The sequence below is a fragment of the Antechinus flavipes genome, chromosome 4, assembly GCF_016432865.1.
Source record: "Antechinus flavipes isolate AdamAnt ecotype Samford, QLD, Australia chromosome 4, AdamAnt_v2, whole genome shotgun sequence".
In the NCBI taxonomy this organism is placed as follows: domain Eukaryota; kingdom Metazoa; phylum Chordata; class Mammalia; order Dasyuromorphia; family Dasyuridae; genus Antechinus; species Antechinus flavipes.
This window is the reverse complement of record NC_067401.1, coordinates 434,634,822-434,662,710: the sequence shown is the minus strand read 5'-3', so window position 1 is coordinate 434,662,710 and position 27,889 is coordinate 434,634,822. Positions and strand designations below refer to the sequence as shown.

The window sequence follows — 27,889 nt, the reverse complement described above, 5'->3', positions numbered from 1 at the left end:
TGACGTGTTTGGCTTGCCCATAAGTAGGTAGATGCATTTAACAGAAGTGGAAAAACCACTGCCTCTTATGTAGTGGGTGCTTAATAAATGTTTTTGTTTGTTGCTCAGTCCTTTGAGAGCCTTTCTGACCCTATTTGTAGTTTTCTTTGGAAAGATACTGGCTTGGTTTGATATTTCCTTCTCCAGCTTATTTTAATGTTTATTGAATTAATAAATGAATCTGGAATTGGAAGACCTTGAGTAAATAATAGCTATTATTTATTATCATAAATGTATGACTAGTGGACAAGTCATTAATAGCTATTATTTATATTATTACAATAACACCTACCATTTATGTAGTTCCTTAAGGTTTGCAAACTGCTATACAAAATTATCTTGTTTTATCTAAACAGCAACCCTGGGAAGCAAGAGTTAGTTTTTGAAATCTGATCTTACCACATTCTGCTCACTGGCTTCCATGCAGCTTTCAATTTCTTATTCTAGAAAATGAGTTAGATTTGATGATCCCTAAGACTCTTTATAGCTCTAAGTCTGTGATGCTAACATAGTTATCTGTCTTCTAGATGATTTCTTTGAGATATAGAATCCTTTTCAAGAAAACTAAACTGTCCTATATCATGAAGGTATAGTCATGGAATAGGTCTGAAGATAGGGTCATTTTTATGTTTTTGTCGATATTGTGAGATTACAAATGTAATTTTTTTTTCTATTATGTGAAACGTAATTATTATTGAAGACTGACTATGAAAACTGATTATGGCTCTTGAGGAACATCTGTAGCTATTATAACAAAAGGCAGCACTTTCCCTTTTTGGTTTGCTGACAGTTTTCAAATTCCTTTTTTAAAGAAAAAATTCACACTATTAGTGATGTATTTTTATTTTCTGATAGATGTTATAACAAAAGGCAGCACTTTCCCTTTTTGGTTTGCTGACAGTTTTCAAATTCCTTTTTTAAAGAAGAAATTCACACTATTAGTGATGTATTTTTATTTTCTGATAGATGTCTATGACACTAGTAAATATGAAGAGGAATTTAAAATAATGTTAAGGTGGTAAAATTCATTTTTCAGTCCTAAAAAATTTACTAAAATTCTTTGAAAATTTGAGTTTAAATATTATTCAGCTTCCCCAATTTGTTAAGTGACTAAGGGGATAGGAACTGGACCTGAGTTCACTGGCATAAAGAATTCGTAGAGAAACTTTCTCTAATCTACATTTTGTCTGCAGCACTTAGATGTTGTGACATACTCTGGGTCACATATTGAATATATATTAGAAACTATTCTTGAACCCAGGTCTCCTTGGCTCTACAACTAGCTTACTATCTGATTCTACCATTCTACCTCTTTAAATGTGACTAATGATTCCTATTAAAATCACAGATAATAAACTGACATACTTAATGTCAAGATACTTTTACTGCTCCCTCCCCAAAAAGATTGATTTGTTTTGTCTTGTGGCATTCATTTTGTTTATTGATTCATATTCTATCATTACCTAGTGCTTGTTGAACTTGAAATTACTTGTAATTACAGTACAGAAATTATTTGTAATAGTTTATATATTTTGCAACTTTTTTTTTTTTTTGGCTGAGGCAATTGGGGTTAAGTGATTTGCCCAAGGTCACACAGCTAGGAAGTGTTCAAGTGTCTTGAGATCACATTTGAACTCAGGTCCTCCTGACTAAAGGGCTGGTGCTCTATTCACTGTGCCACCTAGCTGCCTCTTTGCAGTTAACTTTAAAGACTTTCATATTCAATTAAATGTGTGTGTTTCAATCTAGTTACCAAAGTACTTGTTATTACAAGATGTGTTTATCTTTTAGTATTATCCTTGTCAATAAGACACACTATAACTTCTCCTCCATAATTTCTTTATTGTTTTAGTGACTCTGTATGGAGTATTTACGATCCAGTTTTCTCCAAATATGCCATCACGCTGTCTACTTCTTGAACTACTGGATGTCAGTGTTTCGGAACTGCTTTTATATTCTAGTCACCAAGGGTGTTCCATGTGGATGATCCAGCACTGTGCCAGAGATGTTTTGGAGGCCCTGGCTTTTCTTCATCATGAGGGTTATGTCCATGCAGACCTAAAGCCACGTAATATACTATGGAGTGCAGAAAATGAGTGCTTTAAACTCATTGACTTTGGTCTTAGCTTCAAAGAAGGCAATCAGGTATGAGACTGTCCTTTTTTCATAGTTAAAGTAACATAATTTAGTAAGCTGAGCCAATCCAGAGACATTTTTCATAGCAGGAGTGAATTAACTGTAATTTGACAACAATTTTATCTGACAGAGTGGAATGTCATGGAAGAAGTGAAGATTTCTTTTGTGTCTAGCAAGTTTCCTGAGGGCACTAAAATGAATCTTTGTATTTCTTCTGTTGCTACTGCCTTAAAAAAAGAAAAAGAAAAGTTGCAATTGCAGAAGTAGCGAAATATTTGTTATCTCTATGATAATATTTGAAAGGTGTCTGCAGGATTATCTGCCTGATTGTTGTGATTCTAATGTTTGTTAAGGGTTTTCCTACCAGAACTCAGCTCATAGCTTTAGCAGGATCCTTTTATCATTTCATTTTATTGGATTTAATGGGTCTCTGTTAAGTGCCCTCATTTGTTAATTCTTCATGAAGTGTGAAAATTCTTTCTAAATGTACTTTTCTGCATTTATTACCTTGGAAATCTAAACATATGTTGTGTCCTTAATTTTAGGAACAGGTTAACTACTCTGCCAAAAGTTAGAACAGCCATTTCATGATGCCATCAACACTACTGATTTGGCATTGGGTTATTAGAAAGGTTACAATGTATGATACAAGAATATGGGACATGGAAGCGCTTTCTTCTCTGAATTGGTTTGTATTGTTCGTTCTTATTCATCTTTAGGATGTAAAGTATATCCAGACAGACGGGTATCGGGCTCCAGAAGCAGAATTGCAGAATTGTTTGGCCCAGGCTGGGTTACAGAGTGAAACGGAATGTACCTCAGCTGTTGATTTGTGGAGCCTCGGAATCATCTTACTGGAAATGTTCTCAGGAATGAAACTGAAACATACGGTCAGATCTCAGGAATGGAAGGTGAGTTGGCTCATAATGATTTTGAGTTTGTTAATAGCTATTTCCCTCATATTGACCTATGTAAAAATACTACTAACATAAAAATAGTCAGTCTGAAAAAACTCTTATGATCTCTCTTCTCCTACCCTCTGCTGTTAACTGTCAGTGCAACTATTAACAAGTCCCTTTCTTTGGGGCTGAGTTTTCTCATCTCTATAATGGGGATAATGTTTGTAATCCTTGATTACCTTAAAGAGCCATTATGAAAATTGAATGAGATAATATATGTCAAATGCTTGAAGAATGTAAAGTACTTGAAATGTTTTTCTTTGTGATAGGAAATTATCTAGTAAAAGGGTGGGTGGTTAAGGAGAAAAGAGTGCTCTATAGAACAAAAGGCAGCCATAAAAAGTTTTTAATGTAAAATTCAACACAAATGTAAAATGTCTTTTTTGGTAATTTCAGTACCTTTGGGAAGTTAGTCATGATATTATATAATGCCATGCCAAGAAATTCAGATGACTTTTACAATCTGTCAGCAAGTATTTATTGAGTCTCTGACCAATATTTTGTATTACAACAAAACAGAGATCAATCCCAACTCCTGCTCATTATAATCCTGGCATTGCAAGGCGTGGAAAGAATACCCATATAGTGTGTGCTGTTAGTATTTACTTTGTGGAATGAAGCCTGACACAGAAGACAAAGTCAATATAGAATTTGAACCTAGCTTTTCCAGGTGCTAGATTCTTTTCACTCCAGGATTCTTATTCCTTTTGTACATGAGGGATAAGTAGCAAAACAAGTCTAGTTAATGTAAAAGTGAGCACATTGCTGTTTTCCATCATTCTTGTTGAGAGTAGCAAAACAAGCCTAGTTAATGTAAAAGTGAGCACATTGCTGTTTTCCATCATTCTTGTTGAGAAAATGAGGAGATACATCAGGAGAGAGATACAATTTTAAATGAAATATATCATACAAAAAGATGAGCAAGAAGATGAGATATATCAGGAGAGAGATACAATTGTAAATGAAATATATCATACAAAAAGATGAGCAAGAAAAGATGAGATACATCAGGAGAGAGATACAATTGTAAATGAAATACACAAAAAGATGAGCAAGAAAAGATGAGATACATCAGGAGAGAGATACAATTGTAAATGAAATATACAAAAAGATGAGCAAGAAAAGATGAGATGCATCAGGAGAGAGATACAATTGTAAATGAAATATACAAAAAGATGAGCAAGAAAAGATGAGATGCATCAGGAGAGAGATACAGTTGTAAATGAAATATGCAAAAAGATGAGATATATCAGGAGGGAGAGACAATTGTAAATGAAATATATCATACAAAAAGATGATCAAGAAAAGATGAGATACATTAGGAGAGAGATACAATTGTAAATGAAATATACAAAAAGATGAGCAAGACTGTGCTAGAAACCAGAAAGGGTTTTCAATTGTCACAAGATAGATATATGTGTATATGGGTGTGTGTGTGTGTGTGTGTGTGTGTGTGTGCATACTCACACATATGAATATATATCAGAGTTGGAAAAGATACATGTTTTAAATACAAGTGAACATGTAGACAGTACATCTCAGTTCTTTGAACCTATAGATGTAGGTAATATATTTGACTAGTTCCATAGATTCTTTTGGCACTTAAAAATACCTTCTATGAGGCCCAGATTCTTATCACATGCTACAGACATTTCTAGACAATGTTTTTCATTCAATGTAATAAACAACAGGTATGAATTTTCAAACCAATAATTACAAAGGAGACTGTCACCTAAGAGTCTTCAATTAAATAGGCAGGAAAGCTCACAAATCAAATCATTGCCTTCTTCTGTTATCTTGTACTAATTCATCATTTAGTAATACAGCTGTTTGGTGTTGTGTAGTTACTGAACACGGTGAAGAGACGGATCTGAAGAAAATTTGAAATCTAAGAATCACTCCCCAAAGTATCTGTTTAATAAGTTTGTACTTCATGATCACATCCATTTGAATTTTGCTATTACACATCTGAATGTTAGGTGATGCAGTGGACAGAATGCCAAACCTAGAGTAAAGGGGATTTATCTTACCGAGTTTTAATGTAGCTTCAGACACTTGATAGCTACAAGCTAGATCCTGGGCACGTCACTTCACTGTTTGCCTCAGCTATTAAGTGAACTAGAAAAGAAAATGGTAAATCATTCCTGTATCTTTGTCAAGAAAACCCCAAATGAGATCACAAAGAGTCAGACATGACTGAAACGACTGAACAATACTATTATGCAGTTGTTTTTATGCTAGAGTTCATTTATACATCATTTATCTCTAATTATACTTAATGTTGTAAGATCACTGAGGCCTGACACTATGACTTATATTTTTTATCCCCATAATACTTAATATACTGTTATAAGAAATATTCAATGCATAAGGAATATTAATAGAATTTAATCACGTTATCAGAAGATGGCCTCTTCTTCCTATCTCTTTCTTTCTTTCTCCCTTAGGCAAACAGTTCAGCTATCATTGATCATATATTTGCCAGTAAAGCTGTGGTGACCTCTGCAATCCCAGCCTATCACCTCAGAGACCTTATCAAAAGGTACATTACATACTTCTTAATTTAGCCAGAAATAGCAATGAGGTTGTTCAGACACAAGAGTTTTTGCTCTCTTAAGATTTGTGTATTTTATAGAAGTTACTTTGTATGAAGAGTTAGGGTTTTGAGATGGCATAACTGCTACATCATGGTATGGTATAGTGCTGGATATGGGGTCAGGGCTTAGACATTTGGTAAGTAAGTGTGTGCCTCCATGCAAATTCCTTAACTCCATATATGTGATGGTTTCTTAACTGTGAAGTGTTGGAACAATAATAGGACCTGCCTCACAGAGGGGCAGATGAAGTAAAAGTGCTCTGAGAATCTGGAAGTAAGAAGTGATAATTCAATGTCATCTGCTATTAATGTTGTATTCAGAAGTTAATAGCTTCTTTTTATTGAGAATCAAGATGCTGTGCCCTTTCCAAAACTTTGACCTGATGGCTGTTCATTAACTGCTGGGAAAATAAACAAACAAACAAATAAAAAACAAAATTTGGCCTCTTGATGCTTTGGGAAGAAGTATATACTTTAAGGAGAAGGAGAACATTGAAAGGTCTTTTAATAGATGACAGTGAAATACAGTATTATCTATGAAGTTTAAAACGAAAAGCCTTTTTATAACATCAAAACTTTACATTTTTTTTTATTTTTAAGAGCCTTTGGGTGGGGGCAGGAATGTTTCTGATATCTTTCAAATAAATCCAAGTACATTGTGTATTTTAAGTAAATAATAATGTGGCATATTAAGATAGCATTTTTTGTTTCTGGATATATGGAGTGTTAGTGAGCATGATAAAGAGGGAGGTAATGAAAAAATGATGTCTTGATTAATTATGGTTTCACATTTTTTTACACATAGATTTACAAAATTTCTAATTAACTTTAAATTATCTGGGATTGGTTTAAATCATTTGCTGGTCCATTTAAAATAACTGTAAACCATATGATTTAGGAGTCTTAACTGCCAGTACAAAGCCAGAAACTTCATGAACACAATTATAAAACACTTTTCACATAAATAATATCAGATCTAAACAATTAGAAAAATATCAATTGCTTATGGGTAGGCTGTCATATAAAAATAATAAATTTGCCTAAATTAATTTACTTATTTAATACCACACAAATCAAACTTCCAAAAAACTACTGTATAGAGCTACATAAAGTAATAGCAGAATTCATTTGGCAGAACAAAAGGTCAATAACATTTAGGGAATTAATGAAAAAAAGTATTAGAGGAAGGTAGCCTAGCCATATCGTATCTCAAAATTATAAAGTAATGGTTATCAAAACTCTATGGCACTGTCTTAAAAAAGAGAGTGGTAGATCAGTGGAATAATTAGGTACACAGGGCTCAGTGTTAAATGACCATAATAATCTAGTATTTGATAAAACATTTGCTATTGTAGTAACCTATATTCAATCTTGACTGAAAGAACTGAATAACTGATATATATTTTTTGAAAGACAGAGCAACCTAATAGAAAGAAACTAGAATAAAAAATGAGGAGATCTAAGTCTGATTGTTGACTTTATTATTTGAGAAAATTTATCTTGGGCAAATTATGCATTGACTTTATATATATCTCTCTCCTACTTAGAAATTTTCTGTAGTTTGAGGTAAACTATTGACTAATGTTGATAGTGTGTTCAAGGCCCTGCACAATTCATTTTAATTCAACAAGCATTTATGTAGTTCTTTCAGATAGTGTGTGCTTAGTTCTAGAAACACTAAGGGGAAAGACAAGTCCTGCTGTTACTTGTTAGTTGGGAGGACAGGCAGGGAGTATGAAGGAGAGCTTATAAAAAAAAAATCTCATGGGGAGAATGAAGATATGCTCAAAGGGAGAGCTTCAGATAGGCTATATCTGAGGAGGAACTGATCACACTCTTGGTACTGCCTGCCACTCTCTTTTTTTAGAATTCACTCTTAGTACTCAGGGCTGGTCTTTGTTCCAAGAGCACACCCTTTGTATGAACTGATCCACTGCTGTCTCTGTGCTTTATAGCTTCCTAAGACTGCAGAATCCCCTGCCCTCTTTCTTTCATAATTTTATTCAGCCAGAAGGCCCAGTCCTTCACATCAGAGGATTGTTTTGTACCTCTGCCACATATTTGACAAAAGGCATTGTAGATCAGAGTTGTTTATGTTTGTGTCTTTTCTTTCTCCTGTCCTCCCTCACCCCCCAAATTGTAGACTCCTTGAGGTTCTTGCCTAATCTTGAAATTATCCTGATGGCCAGTAGGACAATTGTACCACGTTGGTGCTTAATGAGTGTTTAATGGTGAATCAATTGCTTAATCTCTTTATGCCTTGGTTTTGCCATCCATAAAGTGAAATAAATATATTCATTATTCCTATTTTCCCTCCCCCTCACCAGCATTTTTTAAAGAATAAAATATAATACTTGTGAAAATGCCTATGAAGAAATGCAGTAATTCAAATTGCTGAATTTTATTTTTTCCCTCCCAAATTTCACTGAACTTATTGATCAGAGGTCAATAATCAGTGAACTTCTGGGTGCAAATGGAAAGAAGATTTTGGTGAAAGTTGTGACTCTTTAACATTATTGTAGATTTTATTTAGCATTTCAGATGAATATAGAGCAGCTTAAGTTAACTTTAAATTCAATTTCTTTTTTTTCTCTCAATGATACCAGGAACTTTTAAAAATATTATTTTGTATTTTAGAGACATTGAATTAAAGAAGAAAAATTCTTTCCTATTTTAGCATGCTTCATGATGATCCGGGCAGAAGAATTCCAGCTGACATGGCGCTGTGCAGTCCTTTCTTTAGCATTCCTTTTGGTAAGTGATAGTTGTAAAGCATAAATTTTCTTTTGATCATTTGAAAATTACCTGTATTATTGGAGCTAATGAATATTCTCAGTCAATTCACTTTTCCTTTTGTCCTTTTACTGCTATCTACCAAATTGTTTTTCCAGAGTGTTCTCATTTTAACAATGTAATCTGTTTTAATAGCCCCTCATATTGAAGATTTGGTAATGCTTCCTACTCCCGTGCTAAGATTGTTGAATGTGTTGGATGATGACTATCTTGAGAATGAGGAAGAATATGAAGGTAAATCTGTAATAACCACTCTGATCTTAAGAGAAAGTGAGGGAGGGCCGCTGGTTTGAGTTTTTAGATAGATATTATTAACATTAAGATTAGCTTCAGGACATTTTTTTGTTTTGTCTTCAGATCTGTCAGAATTGCTCATGAGATGCCTTTTCCTGTCTTTATCAGTTCCTTTTTTCTTTTCTTTTTCACTGTACTCTACATACCTGCTCCTAGGTTTGGGTTTCATCCTTCCCATTTTTAATAATTTAATTCCCTTTCAACTCTCACTTAAATTTTTGCTTCAAACTCCTCTTTCTATGAAACTTCCCCAGACTAAACCTGTCTGGTCTTAGTTACCCAGTTATTGCCTTGAACACCTCCTTCCAGCCTTCCTCATATTTAGCCAAGTGAACAGTTCTATCAGCTATTATTAATTTTAGACCATGCTTTTTCTATGTTTATTTTACATTTGTGGGCATTTTATATCTTCCTTTATGTGTTCCTTAGGGACAGGACCACATGTAACATGTTTTATGCCAGCTATATAGGGCTGAAATTAAAGATTTTCATACTATTAAAATTTTGTAAGTTTTATGCTTCCAATGTCTCTGATATAGTAATAAGGCAATCTTCACTGAAATACTTAAATTTGTATTATTTTATATGGGCAACATCTTATAATATTTGCTGTGTTCAACTAGTTTGTTCCATGAGAAGCTGAACATTACACTGAACATTAAAGTATTAGAGAAATAACTTGGTTTCTCATTTCACAACTAGTTCATATTCTAAATCAAATGAGTTTACATTTGTGCTAAGTATTTGACAGACTTCAGAGTGCTATATAATGGTATTGAACATTAAAATGTTATAATAAAGTTTGTGAATTAAGCAAGGCAGTTACTCTCGTTTTGCTCTAATAATCAGATGTGGTAGAAGATGTGAGAGAGGAGTGTCAGAAGTATGGGCCAGTGGTGTCTCTGCTTGTTCCAAAGGAGAATCCTGGCAGAGGTCAGGTAAGGAGATGGTGTGGGAGCAAGAGAGGTACAATCCACAGGACTTCAATGAGTATTTTAAAATATTTTTCTTATTTCGACATTTACTAAGCACTTGTTTGTAAGTACCCCATATTTAATCCTGAAGATTCAAAGCCAAAGATGGAGCAATTTTTTTTTTTTTTTAAGGAACTTATACTTTGCTGAAGGATGGAGCATATAGTAAAGTGGGAAAAACACTGGCTTTGGAATCAAAGGATCCAGGTTCAGAATTTCTCCCTTACTTACTACCAGATAAACTTGGGCAAATCACTGAGCATCTTACCCTTAGTTTCCTTATATGTAAAATAAGAAGATTGGGTTAAATGGCCTCTTGGTCCCTTCCAGCTCCACACATATACAGAGATAAACAGAGTTTAATAATAAATGCAAGGCAGTTTGAGGAAAATGAGACAACACCAAACTCGAGGAGTCAGAAAAAGTATTACAGAAGTGACACCTGATTATGAAATACAGAAATGAGGTGATGATGCCTTCCTGCCATGTAGGGACAGGTTATAGGGACTTGTGTTATAGAATTGTAGATATAGAAATCACAGAATTTGGAGGTTGAAAGGGACCTCAGTGGCAAAAGGAATCTTTCCTAGAACATTTTGGACAACTGGCTATCCAGTCTCTGCTTAAATAGCATACATTAAACACCAGTTATATGCCAAGAGATGGCACAAGCAATCCAGTTTGGCTGGAACATAAACTGTATGAAGGGGAATAATGTTAAGACTGGAGAGGCAGGTTGAAAACAAATTGTGGAAAGACTTCAAAGCTAGGTTGTGACAAGCTTGTATTTTATCCTGGATTATGCTGTAGGCCAGAGGTATCAGGACTGGTCACCTGCAAAACTCCTGAAGAATGCATGAACCAGATTAATTAAGAATGTCTAACAAAATAAATAAAAAATACTGTATGTAAATCATACAAATGTTAATTTGTGGTTTTTTAAGTCATCATCCACCCTGAGAGATCTTTTCTTATTTGAGTTTGACGTCACTGTTGTGGGCAGTAGGGAGACATTGAAGATGTTTGAGTAAGGCAGCAGATTAGAGCTGTCTCTAAAGATTATTTTCGTTATCAGTGCAGAGGTTGAATTAGAGAAAGTTAAGTGTAAGGGCAGAGAAATCATTTGGGCTATTATAATAATCTTAAGTTGAGACTACAAAGTGCTAAAACTCTATTAATAGCATTGTGAGTAGAAGAACTGAAATGAATTATTGTGTGAATTGATAAGACTTATCTACTGATTAGATGTAGAATGAGGAAAGAATCAAGATATCTTTGTCATGATGTCATAAATAAAAATCTGAGTGACTGGTAGAATAGTACCTTCCAAAGAAATAGCTTGGAAGGAAATGTGAACTTAAAGTGAGGAGAAGGGATTGATAATGATTCCCATTTTTTGCCATCCATCATTTTGTGATACAAGATAACAAAAATAGAAACAGTCAGTTGATCATACAAGATAAGGAGAAAGATTAGGGATAGAATTATAGCCTTGAAATTGAGAATTTGTATTTATTGATGATTTATTATTTTAGATATCTTCACAAAAAATAGCTTGTACATTTCCATTAAATTCAAACAGGAGTTAAGTGAATTTTACATTTCTATTTTTGTCTGGTGCATGGTTTTTATAATGAAATTTTTTAGTAGCAACATTTCAATAAAATAGAGATTAGAGAGATCAGGTAGTATAGTAGGCAAGTAAAGTGAAAATAGGGTCAGAAAGCCCAGGTTTTACCACAGACTGCCAGAAGCCAGTTGTGACTTTGGAGGCCTCTAATTTCGCATCTCTAATGTGAATGAGACTGTTGTCCTACGTGATGCTACAGGTTCTTTGCACTTCTATACAATATGATCTTGTGGTTCTAAGTGAAATTCAATGGTAGTGAATTGGGGGGGAGGGAGGGGTCTTATGTATTGAAAATTTTTATTGTTGCCAAAACTGCAGATTCTCATTCTTCTTTTTATAGAGGGAGTTTATTGCTGTAAATTTCCCTGACTGTGGATTGTTTTAATCCAGACTTAGTTTATATGTGGGACATTTCTAGTGTTGAAAGCCCTCTTCACTGATGTGTTTCAGCACTCTTTTCATATTTTGTGGCCTTAAGAGAGATGCTGAAACAAGGAGAAATGATTTGGCCACAGTTTCATGGACTATCTGCATTAAATAAGACTGGAACCTAGGTTTTTATGACTCCAAAAGTTGCCCTTCTGGCTACTAAATTAAGCTGCTTTTCAGGTGATTGAATTAACAGAAGAAAAAAGCCAATTTCTTCCATCATGAATAAAACATTATTGCACTGAACTCTGTGATTGCCCCCAACATACTAAATTTCATTCTTCTTTTCTGCATCATTCTTTGTACTCCATCCCCTTCATCCTGGGCCCTTTTTTCTTCTCTCTTTATTTCATCTTTTTCAGAAATCTCATCGGCTTCCACGGATTCAATTATCATCCATATGCAGATGAGTCACAAATCTATATATCCATCCCTAATCGCTCTTGAGCTCATCTGTGTTCACTAATTACCTATTTAACATTTGATACTGAATGTTCCACAGATAATCTTTAACACAATATGTCCTAAGCTGAACTCATCATCTTTTATCCCCAAACCTTCTTCTCTTTTGTACTTGCTATTAAGCGTACTGTGGTCTTTCCGGATCACTTTTAACCTAGGAGTCATCCTCAACTACTCATTCTATCACCTATATCTAATTAATTTAGTATGGTGTCAGTTCCACTTCTGCAACATCCCTTGCATTTGTCCCTTTGTCTTCACCATCCTAGATTAGGTCTCATGGTAATCTTATTGTTGGAACATTCCCTCTAAAATCCATCCTCCATAGAAGTGCTAGAGTGATGCTCATAAAGCTTGAATCTGACCTAATCATACCCGTGCTTAAAAAAGGCAATGGCTATATGTTGTTTCTCTCTGTTTACCATTTAAAAACTTGGTGTTTGCTCCAGTTTACCTTTGCAGATTTATTATGTTAATTCTTCATACTCATCTTATAACCATACTGAATGTTTGCTGTTCTTACATTAGGTTCCCTCTCCTTTTCTCTGCTGCTAGTTAGCCTGGTCTCTGTGCAGGGAGGCCCTCCCTCCTCCCCTCTGCCTCATAGAACTATTTGAAGCTCACTTTAGTGCCACCCTTTATATTAATCACCAGGCTTTCATGGAGTGCCTGCCCTGTGTCCAGAATGGTTCTAGGTGCTGGGGACATCAATGCCAAGGATGAAACAATTTCTCCTTTCAAGGAGCTTATGTCTTAACCTGAAAGAAAAGTATATGTAAAAAATGCTTTGTATTTACTTATATTGTGTTTATGATAATTAATGTGGATATAATAAGTTAAGGTTTGCAAAGTGTTTTACAAATTTCATCTCATTTTATTCTCAACAAATCTGTTAGAGGTAGGGGATATTCTTGTGTCCATTTTACAGATGAAAGTAATGAGGCATAGAAAATTTATGTGACCTGCCCAGGATCACATAGCTATTAAGTACCTGAGGCTAGAGATGAACTTAAGTCTTCCTGAAGTCCATCCTCGGACCTGTCTTGCTATCCCTCCATGTGATTTCCCTTTGATAGAATGGAAGCTCCTTAAATGTAGAGATTGTTTTGTTTTGTCTTTGTATCCTCAGGGCATAGCATGTAGTAGCTTTTTGTTGTTTGATTGGAAGGTGGGTAAGATTTTTTTTTTTTTTTAAATTCTATCTTGACAAGTTTAAAGTATTCAGAGAGCTCTTCCCTTGTCACATTTTGTCTTATTTGATATTGTTGGAAATGGCATGTGATGTAGTAGAATGAGAACTTGGAGACATTAAAAGATTTGGATTATAGTTGCAGTTTTGCCACTGTCTCCAGCTAGGTGACCTTGGATTTATTGATTGAAATGAATGTTGACATGCTGAAAGCCAAACACAAGGAATAAATCCTGGAACAAAAAAGTTAGTTGAAGACAAGAAACATCTGTGCTTCTAACATATGGATAAATGGAATCTTCGAGGAATAAAGGGCAATTACCAAATGTATTTTATATATTTCTTTGACCTTTAAGGCAGAGTGAATCTATAAGACTGTCATGATAAATTATCAGTGCCTCAAGACAATCTTGAGAATGTTAGGTCCAAGTGTAGTTAGGGTCAGATTTTGAAATGATAATGTGAGTTTATAATTACATAAAATATAGTATTTCCAGAATGCTTTCATGTCTATTATTTGCTTCTCAGATCAACACTTTGAGGTAAGATAGGTAACTTACATATAAACTCACATATACATGTATACATATATATGTACTTACATATTCACACACATATCCCAAAACAATGCTTTCCCTATTTTATAGATCAAGATATGGAAACCTTAATAAGTTAAATGATTTGCCCAAGGTCACAGAGGTAATAAGTAGCAGAAGTGAGCATTAAACCTTGATTTCCTGATTCATAAACCCGTGGGATTTTTTTCCCCTCTCTATTACATCATAATGCTCACTAAGAGCTATTTAAGTAATGCCTGTTTAAATGGACTCATTTTGATGTGGGAGTTTTTTGGTTTGGATCTGTAGTTTGATATAGAAAACTTATCAGAGAAGATTATCTCTATTAATGTTGATTGGCAACCGTTCTACAATTTAGAGGCTGTTCTACATTTTTGAAGTTGTGTGTGGGCCTTATCAAGTGAAATTTAAGCCTCAAAAATGTTTCTTGAGAGGAAAAAAATGCCTTTTTGGGATGAAAACCACTAATGTGTTAAAACCTCAAATGTTTTGATGAAATACAAATTTTTCCCCCCAAACAAAGACTTAATGAATCACTTTGAGCCAAAACCAAAGAAGCAATTAAATTTTGAGATTACAGATAAAAGTGCTGTAAATGTTCTGAACCCAGAACATAAACTATATGTAATTTAGAGTAAGGAGAATACACAACATTGGAAGTCTAGTTAAAAATCTGATTTAACTGCACAAAGACTAGACTTATTTTATACTGGCAGAATCTTTAATCACCAGGAATGTCATAAACTTAGCTTTCTTGTGCTCAGAGGCTACCTGGGAGAGGAATGTTGGAATTGTGACTAAGCAGTTCCTTAAAAATAAAGTCCTTCTTTAAACCACAATCTAATTTTTATTCATTTCTTGCCAATTGGAATTTGTGACAGAGGAGCTATGGAATAATTCTTATATTACTTTACATGTTCTACCCAGCATTTATTATTGAAGTTTATAAACCCTCTACCAAAGTAGGCTTTATTTAATAGGAGGAAATGCAGGGATAATTGTGAACCAAATATGATACTAGGTATTATAGTTTAAAAGGTGGCCAACAATATTTGAAGTGGACAGATTATTCATCTAGAGAATAATGCCATTACTATAGCTTTGGTGTTAAATTTCAAATGATTGTCTGAAGAAATGTTTCTCACCCTTTTATGTACTGAAGCACAGTATTGATGTTATTGGGTCAGACAGTCACAAAGTGAAGATTGTTTTACTTTTTACTTCAGATGAGAATGGAAACACTGTGAGTCAGACAGTGACAGAGAAGTAGGATGTCAATGTATAGGTAGTATATAATACTCCTGTAACTGCCCTTTGAATGGATGATCTCAACATATCAGATATGTAAAGACCAGTCACTAGGCTAAAATTTAAAGACTATTTGACCATTTCTTCTCTTTTTGAAAAATTGATGTTACTGCTAGGAAAATGTACATTGCTTTCTGGAGTCATCTAAATTTGTCCTTGGCTAACAATGTCTAATTGTATACTGTTCATATGGTAAAATTGTAATCATTTAAACTTTTAAGAAAAATTGTATTTTAAGAAAGTGTTCCAGTGGGGTTTTGATGCAAACAAACTTAACATCACTTTCTCTGTCCTTCTTAGGTCTTTGTTGAATATGCAAATGCCGGCGATTCCAAAGCTGCCCAAAAATTACTGACTGGAAGGATGTTTGATGGGAAGTTTGTTGTGGCCACATTCTACCCACTGAGTGCCTATAAGAGGGGATATCTGTACCAAACCTTGCTTTAATCACTGACCTGCTGTCAGCAGACTTGTTAGCTCCTCTTCTTCCATTTTCTAGGTTATTGTGTTTCCCATCTGAATGCAAAAGAAGCTTACCATCCTAACAGGAGTAATTTGTATATTTAATCCTATTGGCCTACCGCGTTTTCCAAACAGTGATTGCAAACTAAATCATATTTCATCCTGAGTAGGACAGGACCAGAATTCTGCCTAAACACTGAGGTGATAGGATCCATGTGGCATCCCTTGTCTCTGCAATAGGGCAGGTACTGACATTCAATGTAGAATCCAGAAAAGAGTAATTCAGTTGTATGGTCGTGGAACAAGAGTTCTTGATAACATGTTTCAGTGAATGTTTCACCAAAAATATTAGGATGTTAACACCAGTTAGAGATTCTTTTTGTCTTGTCAGGTAATTTTTCTTATAATTGATATCCATAACTGGCATTGGAAGTTCTCAGTACTATTAAGTAATGAATGCTTAGGCAGTAATTTACTAGTTGGTTTTTAACATGGAGTTGTGATTTTTTTTTTTTTAAAGGACTACTATAGCCCTGAATGTTCCTTTAAAGAAACTCCGGTGAGGCTACCTAAACATTTTTATTTTAATTGGAACATTTACATTGGAAAGTTAATGATTAATCTTGCACAGTTTTTAAGCCTGGTGTGTGTGTGTGTGTGTGTGTGTGTGTGTGTGTGTGTGTGTGTGTGTATGTATGTGTGTATGTGTGTGTGCGCTCGCACGTGCGCGCGTGTACATGTACATATACATATATGTTTGTGTGTGTGTTTGTATGGCTGACAGTCAGATGTGTATCTTCTATTGGTTAATACAGTTTAGGCTTATTATTTTCCCCTATATATTTCAAACCTATAAGATATGAGAAGTAAATTTGGTAACACAGGTGCTCAGTTGTAATTTCCATATATTTCAAAATAGGCCATTCAGTTTATGGCAAGCTTTGGGATTGGAAGAAAAATGGAAAGGGGAAAAGCAAAATCTAAACTGTACTTACTTTTTAAAAAAATGTGTATTGAAATCCTCTTAAAAGTGAATCTAAGGAATTGAGGAATTTATTTACTTTAGGAGTTTTGCTACACAAATATTTTCATATCATCCAGTCTTTTACTGTAGGGCCCATAAAGCCCAGCAGTAAGACTTCTTGAGCTATGCTTTTCTCTGCTGTAAGGAAATTGAACTGGGATCAAAAGGATGGAATTAGATAATAGGTTTAAGAAGGGGAAGAAAAATCAGCAAAAGAAGTAGAAGGTCAAATTTTCCTTTTTTTAATATTCTCTTCTTTTTGGTGGAAACAGTAATTGAAGGATCTAAGTGGACTTTGGCTTTGGACTGCAAATGGTTTAGGAAGCAATAGAGACGCGCTGTTAATGGAGAGGTGGAGAGCAAAGAGACAGAGAAAAGTACCTCTGTACTTGGCTCTAAGGGATTCAGAATCTGAGCTGCTAAATCAAATGTGATACGAGGATTTCAATATTAATGAGTTAATTAGATGTATATTCTGTTTATACAGTTATGTTCCTCATAGTGGTGATTGAGACTATTTTCCCTAATATGTTTCCTTTAAAGGATTTCACTGTTTTAAAATTAGGAAGTGTGAATATCAATAGATAGCACTGATGCTCTCAACTTCTAATGAGTGTAAAAAAATTGTATAATAATATGAATTGTCTGTTCCCTTATATGAACCAAGTGTTTTTGTAAAAAGGAAAATGTCTTGTTCTTTCCAGACTGGAAACTGATAGCATTGACCCTCTTCATAGTCTTGCCTTGTGTATGACATGTGCAGGCCACTAATTGTAATTAGATTAATTAGAATTTTCATTTTAGAGTGGGCTTTTTTAGCATTTTAAATGAGTCTATTTGCCATCTGGATTGTTTAGTGTTATTTAGTCATACTGGAATTTCTCCACAAAAATAGTATTTGTTGTAGATGACCTTATTTATTGATGTACTGAAAGGACTTTGTTATGAGGTAGTCTCATCTATAAGATGATCCCATGGCATGTGCCCCAGAGATACCAATATAGTGAGGCTGCACTGTGTTTTTTTTTAAATGAAGAACCATTGCTATTATTTTAATCTCCTTCCTAGGACTTCTTTTTCTAGATTTAAGATTCACCTGTAGATCCAGCGATGCAGAGAATCTAAGCTTACCTGAAACATGAACTCATCTTCCTTTTATACTGATGGTAGCTTCTGTAATGATTTTAATACTAGGTCTTTACTTTGAAGGCACGAAGGTTGATGGGCACAGAGCACAAGTAAATTCTTCCTAATGAAAAGTGTTCTATGCCAGTAGATATAGCTTTTTCATCTCTCCAAAAATATCCTCAGAAGTAAACTGCAGGTAGACTATTAAGCTTATTAGCTCAATATGCAACTAGCATTCTGATGCTAAACTTGGCATTTTTTACTTGATGTTCCTGCAGATGACATCTTTGTATACATACCATATACTGTTATATGGTAAACACAGAGACTTTGGATTTTATTACACAACATTTTGAGGTAAATTTGGGGGCTCAAGAAGATAGATTATGGTGAGTTTAAGTGATAGCATTTTGAAATGCCAAGGTAATTTTAAAAAATATTGTCAAAACAAAAGAAAGACCTATAGTCTCTTATAATATGTTTGAAATTATAAAGCCTTTCAAAGCTCTTGGTTTAGCATCTCTGCCAAAGATGATATTGGCAGGTCTTTTTCCCATCCTAACTTTAACATAGTTTAATTTTTTGAAGTCAGACCATATAATATTGAAAGGCAATTTTCACAATTCATTTTTAGCATAAAATGTGGGGTAAAATTTTGATGATTTGAAATCAGCAAGGATCTTTTGATCATTTTTCAGTGGAGCAGGATAAAGGGGCCTGTTATCACTTAATCCCTAGCCTCCTGGCCAAATTGTAACTCAGGTAATTATTTTTGTGATTTTATATCTATACTTCCTTTTCTTGGCTATTCTCTCACACTTAGTACTGATTGAGTTGAATTTTTTTTTTAATTTCTCTTACTATTCTGTAGTATTGACACATAACTATCAGATTGCTATTATATGCTCCCACAAAAGTAGTGAATACATAAAATCCTTTCTAAACAACCTATAATCCCCTTGGATTCCTTCAGTGAAAGGTGCTGTGAGTAGACACTTTCAAAACTCTTGTGTATATAAAGGAAATAGAAGTCACTTTGATTAATTGAATTATACTTTGACACCTCACACTCTATAAGAATAGTATTACCTAATGGTTGGTGTCAATTATATTTCAATGAAACAAAAGAATATGAAGTCTTCTGCATTAAGGAAACTGTAAATTTTTACTATTGGATGTCTTCCTTGCCTTGAAATCATCAAGACACTGATCTTTTGAGGAGTTCCTTTTTCTGCTATGACTTGAGCTGAAAGTAAGACTGCCTTCATTTGGGTCATATTCTTCCCCCAAGTTTCACCAAGGTAAAGATTTGCCTTCTTTTTAGGATTCCTGCTGCTAAACAATCCTGAGATTACCTTTCTATTAAATGAATATTTAATATCCTTTTAAATATCCTGAAATCTTTGTTTAATGTGTTCTCTTTTACATTAATTACATTATTTTTATTGGTGTTCTCACTATCACATTCATTGACCAATTCTAGAATTGCCTTCTAGAATACATTGCATTGATGTGCAAAAAAGGCCAAGACAAAAATATGATATATTTTGTATAGCAGAATGTCCAACATAATATTTCATGAGGGATTTAGTAGTGTGGCATTAAAACCTGCTGAAAAAGAGGGTGCTATCCTGCTGTTAATTTGGCATTATTTATCAAATATAATTGATATTAGAGTTATAATTTAAGTCTTTATTTATAAGTTGGGCCCATTCTGAGTTTGTTCATTAGTTGTTATTGCAACATAACATGTCTTTAAATTGAATTTTTAAAAACAATATTTTGTGGAAATGAATTTGTCAGTGTAGTTGCACTTGAGAACTCATCACTAAGTTATCATGTACTTTACATGTAACTCTTATCTAGAATGTGCAGAACACCTGGGTGTGGTATGGTATTAGATTCAAGTGTACATGCACTTAGATAACTAATTTTAGCTTAATGGATGTGGATACGCAAAGATTTAAGCAAGTGCCTTGTATTTACTGGAAAATATTAATAACTATTTAGGTTGTGAATCTTCTAAGTGGAGAAATAATATTTGATTTTTCCCCTGGCAGAACTTTCAAAATGAGTTATGAACTTAAGGGTTCAATCTTAATCTGCTTTTTTTTTTTTTTTTTTTGGTAGAAAATTGGTTGTATTTGCTTTTCTGATGCCATAATGTTGGAAAAGTAGAGTTGTCTGGCAGAATTCTTTATCTCACCCCCCCCCCCCAATTTGATTTTATTTTTCAATGATTGAGTCGTAACTTCATCAATGCTCTAATTTCCTTTTTAAAATTGCCACAGTATTGGCAAGCATAGATGGATGGTCTTTGATCTGTATTGTTGTATTCACGAAAGAGGTATCAAAGATGTGTGGGATCATCTTTAACATGCAGAATGTGGTTGTTTTTTCTTGAGGTGACCAATCTATCATTTTTATTTGGAGAATTGTGCATTTTTAAGCAAAAATTAGTACTCTTAATCTTAATAAATACAAAATAATTCAGCCTCTATAAAAAAGAGATGCCACACCTCTTGTGATACTTTGTTTAGATAAACCTTCTTAGTTATAGAGCAATGTAGATATTTTAAGCTTTGGGAGTATTGTGAATTTAAATGTGGCAATGTTTATCTGAGTGTACTTTCTTGACCCACTGCCACAGGACAATATCACATTTATCGTCTTCCCCTCTCCATGAGTTTTTTTCTGTTACCTAATGACTTAAATAGAGATGCTTAGCGGCATGTTCGTGGCAGGTTTAGTGGATATGTTAAGCAGCTTCACAATTTAAAATATTTCCGGTGTAATAAGAGCAGTGGCCAATAGTACAGTATCTACAGATAGCCCTTGGATCAAGTGGTCTTCAGAAGGCAGAACGATAAACACAACTTCTTTTTGTCTCTAATGCAGACTTTTCCATTCCTTTTCCTAGAAAGCCTATCCTCTTCAGTTTTCTTTGTACTGAAGGCAGCTTGATAGGATCCTAAGATCATAGAAGATTTAGAGCTGGAAAGGGACCTTAGAAACCATTGAGTCCAACCCTCTTATTTTATAGGTAAAGAGCTATAGAAATCAAGTGCATTGACTATGGTCAATGGACAGTTAGGAAGTGTCAGACAGGATTTGAGGCCAGGTTTCCAGGCCTCCAGGTCCAGTGCTCTATTTACAATATTCTGCTGCCCCTTACCAGCTTTCTGGGGAATTAAGGTTTCACACCTGTTTCATTTGTTGTATTTCAGAATTATATTTCATGTCTGTTTTGTTTGTGGCAGCATAACTATCGGATAACATTATCTTAACAATTGCTTGAAAGGAATATGATTTCCCACAAAGTAGATGAATTTTTTTTTACCATAATTTGGAAAAAACAAATGGACCTTTTTTTACATTTTTTTCTAGTCTTGTTTCTCATTAGTGTTAATATAAATTCAGATGGAAACTCACTCAATTTCCATGTGTGATGATTGACCCTGATTTTTTTTTCCTATAGCATGTACATTTTTAATACAAAATATAGCTAAATTACAAATCTAGACTTAGAAGGAACCCCAGAGACCATCTAGACCATCCCCCTCATTTTACAAATAAAAAAACTGAGACCCAGCGAGGTTAAGTGATTTGTCCAAGATTACCTCAGGAGTGTCCAGGATAGCGTTGTTGTTGTTGTTGTGTTTGTGGTTTTTTTGCCTTTTTTTTTTTTTTAAGCATTTTTGACTACTCTCTAGTCTCTTAATTTTTACAGGGCCAGCTTTTATTATAGAAATAAATCATACATCTAATCCAAACTGGATGATGAACCCTTCACTAAAGATTTAGGGTTACTTGTTGAAATCAACTTTTAGTGGTCAGCATGTGAATTATCCATGGTAAAAATATATCTTAATTGGAATTGCTTTCCATTTGTTTCAGTCAGCCAACTATCCTTCACTTCCCAGCATTCAGATAGTGCAAATTATTATTAATATTAATTTAACTAATATGTAAATCTCTAGAATAAAATCTTATAAAATAGTCCAAAACCACATGTAAATGACTTTTGGCTTGTTTTGTTTTCTTGGGTAGAATTTCTTATATTTAAAGGTAGAGAAAAAAGTAGGAAGAAAATTTGTCTTACTCCACACTGGCCACAGTAATGTTATACATATTTATTGACAAATTTGAGTTCATTAAATACACATACACACACACACACACACACACACACACACACACACACACACACACACACCCCAACCACTTCTGATTAGTAACCTTTCCTCCCGGTCCCAGAAAATCCTTAGACCATATTAAGCCAGGCTTTTAAAAAAACCAAAAAAAAAAAAAAAAAAACTAGTCCTATTTTTTGTTTTTGTTTTGTATTTTAAACTCAGTGATCTCTGACATTAGTGGGAACTGGTGATTGGTATCGCCCATGTGAGTAAACTCATCATAAACTGGGAAATAGCCATCTCCGTATTTCCATTTGCACATTGGATATATAGTAGGTGGCATTAGTATGCACTAGCTGCAAAGTAATAGCACCTTATTATTGGAGTAAATAGTGTTTATTTATAAAGATATCTAGGGTTTTTTATGTGTGCATCTGTGTAGAATATTCACTTTTAAGAAATGTGAAACTAGATATAATTTCATATCTTTTTATCTTTTTGTTAATTTTGCTTTCATAAAACCTGAAATCATTCAACATTCCTTTAGATTCTTTTGTTTCAAAGCTTAGGTAGCAAGAATTGTACTCCCACAAAGAGTTCTCTATCTTTGCTACCTTTTGTTCTCTCTCAGAAATCCATTTATTATGATCAAGAAGGTTTAACCTTACTTGCCTCCACTATTAGCAGTAAAATGGTAGTGGATGTTCAGACCTACTGCATTGATTCCAGAAACACACAGTTATTGTGTTTTTTAAAAAGAGTAAGTTATGATTGAAAAAGAGAAAGAATATTTAAACCAAAGCCAGTTATAGGGAGTATTCTCTTCCTGACATCCATCTTCACCTCAGTACTACAAGGAAACTGCAGTGCATAGTGAACAATCCAATGCATTGTCTCTGTAACATTTCTACAGAAGGTCTCAGTGCTTAGTCTATTTGTCTTGGCCTTTCTTGGCTCTATGGATGGGGTCTGGTCTGGGTGAGTTTCATACTACTTCTGTAAGATTTTTGCTTTTAAATAATTGAACAGAACAGTAAATGTAGACTTGTGTCAACACCAAGAAATAAAATTGCTTTATTCTAATTGTATGCAAGGACACTAATTGTTTCTCAACTTTCCATTCAAGCCTTTTTGGGTATTATGGCTTTTTGCTATTGAATAGCAAAGAACTTCCATTTGTTTTCTACTTTTCCTTTACCCTAAAAGTATAAACACTGTATTTGAGTTTGACTGTGTTGCATATAGTTGGTTTGCTGTAAATTTTTCTGTAAACACAATTGCCTTGTTCAGTTTTGCTGTAAACTGACTTACCATATGATGCACTGTTGATATGTTTTCTGATGTGTGCTTGATAAGAGTGATGAAATAAAGCTTAAAATATGTATTGTATGTTTATTTAAACTCTTTCAGTACTTAGCATAAAACTTCTTATACTCAGAGAATGTTTCTTTTTTAAATTAGGAAAATTTTGATTTCCACATCTTCTCCTTTCTCCTTGAGAAAGCAAACAATATGATATTAATTATACATGTAAAGTCATGCAAAACATGTTTCCATATTAGCCACCTTGCACAAAGAAAGAAACAAACAAGAAAAATGAAGGTTAAAAAAAAAGTATGCTTCAATCTGCACTCAAGTAAGATTGGAGAACTTACCTTTCTAATAAGATGATCCTTAAAGTAGACAAAGTATTCCCATCCAGGCAACTTAGAAGAAATTTCATTCTGTGCTAAACACATTATTTAGTGCATCATTGCTCTACAGGACCGGACCTAAAACATTTTGGTATGTTTATCAGTATAATAATAGAACAGAGAACTGAAATTATGCATTTCTGTCCTGGCACTTTTAGTAACATGACATATTAAAAAAATCATTTAACTTCTCTGCCATTCATCTGTAGAATGGAGTTAGTAGTGGCTGTCCTATTAATTGCACAAGGTATTATAAAAACAAAATGTAAGATAAATAAGAAAAGACCTTGAAAAACTTAAAGGTATTGCTGTGTAACACTAAAGCATTGTTATTTAGTAAACTATTGAATATCTAGATGGAAAATGAAATAGTGTATATATATATATATATAATACATATATATGTATATATAAATGACTAGTTCAAAATGAGATATGTATATTATATATATTTACATACATATATATTTATATGCATACATATATATATACATATAATTCTTGTTGAAGATAGTTAATAGTGATAAGATTCTCACTTGTCATTGATGAGGTTCAGGAATGATTCCTGTCCTATTCATATACCTTTATAGAATCAACATGATGATTATAGACATAATAGATTGAAACATGGCCCCTAAGTCAGAAAGATCTGGGATCAAATCTTTGACGTACTGACTATGTGGTCCTGAGCAAATTTCTTAATCTTTCAGTGCTAAGGCCAAAGTTTCTTAAACTGTGGGATCATGTCATTGAATACAGGGGTTGCAAAATTATGATTTATTGTCAATAAATGTTTGTATACATATTTTATATCCTAGATACTTGGGGTTGAATAAAAATTTCTCGGGTGAAAAGGGGTCACAAGTAGAAAAAGTCCTGATTCAGGACTTAAGAAGGTCCCAGCCAGCATCGATCAAGAATGTGTCTCACCAGGAGCTCCTTATTGCTCTAATATCAGATTAGCTCCTATCCCATATAGTGTTACTACTGGTGATCAGTTTTTAGAAAGTGATTCAATTTAAAAAATTTTAATAGTTGATAATTCAACTTCTATGGGAATTTGTGGAAGCAGAAGAAAGATGAGAGCCAAAAAAAGAAGTAGAAAAATATAGCTGAATTGGAGGGGTTTCATCTAGTGAAAATAGGAAGTTGAATTCCAAGAAGAGAAATTGGGGAAAACCTCTTAGATGTGTTTTCCCACACTTTCTCCCTACCTCCATTTCTTACATTCTATTATTTTTGTGTTCATCGTAGGTATGTGTTTCAGATTCTTGGTTCTGCTCATGTTTTCACTTCCTTTTAGAATGCATTGTGTGCTAGAGTTTTTCTCATGACCTTAACCATCAGTTACGTTCCAAGTCTACTCCTTACCCCACTGTTTTACAGCTGTAAGAAACAAAATATGTAGAACTTCACTGACTCTGATGATGTCAGAATCATTCCTTCCTTCTGTTTTCCTTCTCTTCCCCCTTCATTTCTTTCCCTTCTTTTTTTCCTTTCCCTCCTTTCTTCTCTTCCTTTCCCTCTCTCCCTTCCTTTCCCTTCTCTTCCTTCTTTCCTTTCCCTCCTTCCCTTCTCTTTCCTTCTTTCCTTCCTTCCTTTCTTCCTGCCTTCCTTCCTTCTTTCTTTCCTCCCTCCCTCCCTTCCTCCTTCCCTCTCTTCTTTTTCTTTGACAAATGGAGTCAATGCTATAAGACATAGTTGATGTAGTTTACCTAGTTTTTTAGCAAAGATTTGCATAAAGCATTTGCTTTTTGTGGAGAAGATGGCTAGAAATGGATGAGATATAATTAAATGGATTCAGAACTAGATGAATAAGCAAATTCAGAAAATGACAACATGGCAGGTCTTCAGTGAAGTTCTTTAGGGATTAGTGCTTGGTGCTGTACAGTTTTACCTTTTTTTTTTCAATGACTTGGACAGATGTGTAGGTGACACATTCAAGTAGGTTTTCTGATGGTAGGAAACTAGGATAGAAGGCTAAAACAAGAGTCAGGAGCTAAAAAGGTCTTGTCAAGTTAGATCATTTGGCTAAATCTAATAAGTAGTCATTAACATGAAGTCTTATATTTATTTGGCTATAAAAAACCCTAACTTTGTTAGTAACTCTGGGGAACTTCTGGAGAGGAACTTGGAACTATGCTCAAAGGGCTATCATACCCTTTGATCCAGCAATAGTTCTTCTGGTCCTGAATCCCAAAGAAATCATAAAGGAGGGAAAGGGACCCTTATATGCAAAAATGTTTGTGGCAGACCTTTTTGTAGTGGCAAGAAACTGGAAACTGAGTAGATGTCCATCAGTTGTGAATGGCTGAATAAGTTATGGTATATGAATGCTATGAAATATTATTGTTCTATAAGAAATGATCCACAGGATGATTTCAGAGAGGCCTGGAGAGAAGTACCTGAATTGATGCTGAGTGAAGTGAGTAGAACCAAGAGAACATTGTACACGGCAACAAGATTATGTGATGATCAATTCTGATGGATGCGGCTCTTTTCAACAATGAGATGATTCGGGCCAATTCCAATAGACTTGTAATAGAACCATTTGCATCCAGAAAAAGGACTATAGGGACTGAATATGGATCCCAAAATATTTTCATTTTTTTTCTTAGTTTCCTTGCTTTTTGCTTTTTCATTTTTTTCCCCTTTTTGATCTGATTTTTCTTGTGCAGCATGATAACTGTGTAAAGATACATAGAAGAATGGCACATGTTTAACACACTGGATTACTTACTGTCTAGGGAAGAGGATGGAGAGAAGGGAAGAAGAAAAAAAATTGGAATACAAGGTTTTGCAAGGGTGAATGTTGAAAACTCTTTGCATATATTTTGAAAATAAGCTATTAAAATAAATATTAGTATGAAGATTTTTTAAAATGTGGGAAACAAGTTTAATAGCAGTTGTTCTGAAAAAGATCTCAATGTCTTAGTGGACTGCAAGTTCAATATTAATGAGCAATGTGTGACAGCCAAAAAATGTAGTGCATAGTTACCAAGAATAAAGAAATTATTCTCTGTAGACCTTATCTGAAGTATTTGGTTAAATTCTTGATGCCATTGTTTAAAAAGGAAATGCATAGATTAGAAAATGTCTACACATAAGCAACCAATATGGTAAAGGGTCTTGCTTCTTGTTCATATAAGAATCATTTGTTAAATGGGATATTTTAGCCTAGAAAAGAAAACTTGGTAAGGTTAAGGGTTTAGGTAAAAGGAAGAAGAGGACTGATGGAAATTTTCAGAGCATATAAGAAACATCTAGAAATTCATACAGAAACATTTGGAACATGCAGACATCTCCAAGAAATAGTAAATGCTGATGTCATACAATTGGATTTGTCAGATGTAACTGAAAGTGTCTTTCTTTGGAATAGAACTAAAATCCAAGAATAGGCTTGAAAAAGTCTTCCTGAGTGACATCCATATCTACATGATTTTATATTGACAAATTGCAACAAATAACTTGACTCGTGGATTTGTTTATACATGAAAGGAATTTAAGATGGCAATGTCAGATGAAAACATTACCATCAGAAAGTATGGAAGGGTTATCCTTAATGAACTTGGACTTAGTGAAGATTATTTAAAGAAATCAAAATCATCTGGGAACAGCATGAGGTATGTATAATCTCCATCATCCCATATGGTCCTGGAGAGGCACTGAGGATACTTCAGTGATTGTACAAAAGAGCTTTTAATCATATTTTTATTTGTAAAAAAGGATTTTTCCCATCTACCTGTTGAATAGACTACAAAATATTAAATACAAAACAATAATAGTAGAATAATAACTTGTCCCTGGACCATTTTTGTCTGAACCCAATGAATGAGATAGAAAATATTTTTTCCACAAAAAAATGTTTACATTAAAAATTCTACTATAGGTATAATAATAATGTAGTACCTTTTCCAGGATATCTCCCCAACTTAGGTTCCCTGGTGGAATAACTACCTCAAGTTCAAAGCATTTGTTGGACTCCTGAAACTATAGTTCATGAGCCTCAATTTATGCCTTTAACAGTTAGCTAATACAATTATCTATAAAGAGCATCT

At 34.0% G+C, this 27,889-nt stretch overlaps 1 protein-coding gene across 4 annotated transcripts in view; it reads left to right on the top strand.

Annotated features, from left to right (window-relative positions):
- Positions 1–27,889, top strand: part of UHMK1 (U2AF homology motif kinase 1) — a 200,789-nt gene that overhangs the window by 1,205 nt on the left and 171,695 nt on the right. For 3 of the 4 annotated variants that reach the window (XR_007953855.1, XR_007953854.1, XM_051999138.1), the window contains exons 2-7: positions 1,892–2,184; positions 2,895–3,086; positions 5,582–5,676; positions 8,408–8,484; positions 8,659–8,757; positions 9,667–9,755. Coding sequence is in view for 2 of the 4 variants with exons in the window: in XM_051999138.1 (XP_051855098.1) it covers positions 1,892–2,184; positions 2,895–3,086; positions 5,582–5,676; positions 8,408–8,484; positions 8,659–8,757; positions 9,667–9,755 (845 nt within the window). In the remaining 2 variants the exon portion in view is untranslated. Of the gene's footprint in view, positions 1–1,891; positions 2,185–2,894; positions 3,087–5,581; positions 5,677–8,407; positions 8,485–8,658; positions 8,758–9,666; positions 9,756–15,687; positions 15,933–27,889 lie in introns of those variants that run through there. The other variant, XM_051999137.1, reaches the window with a different exon arrangement.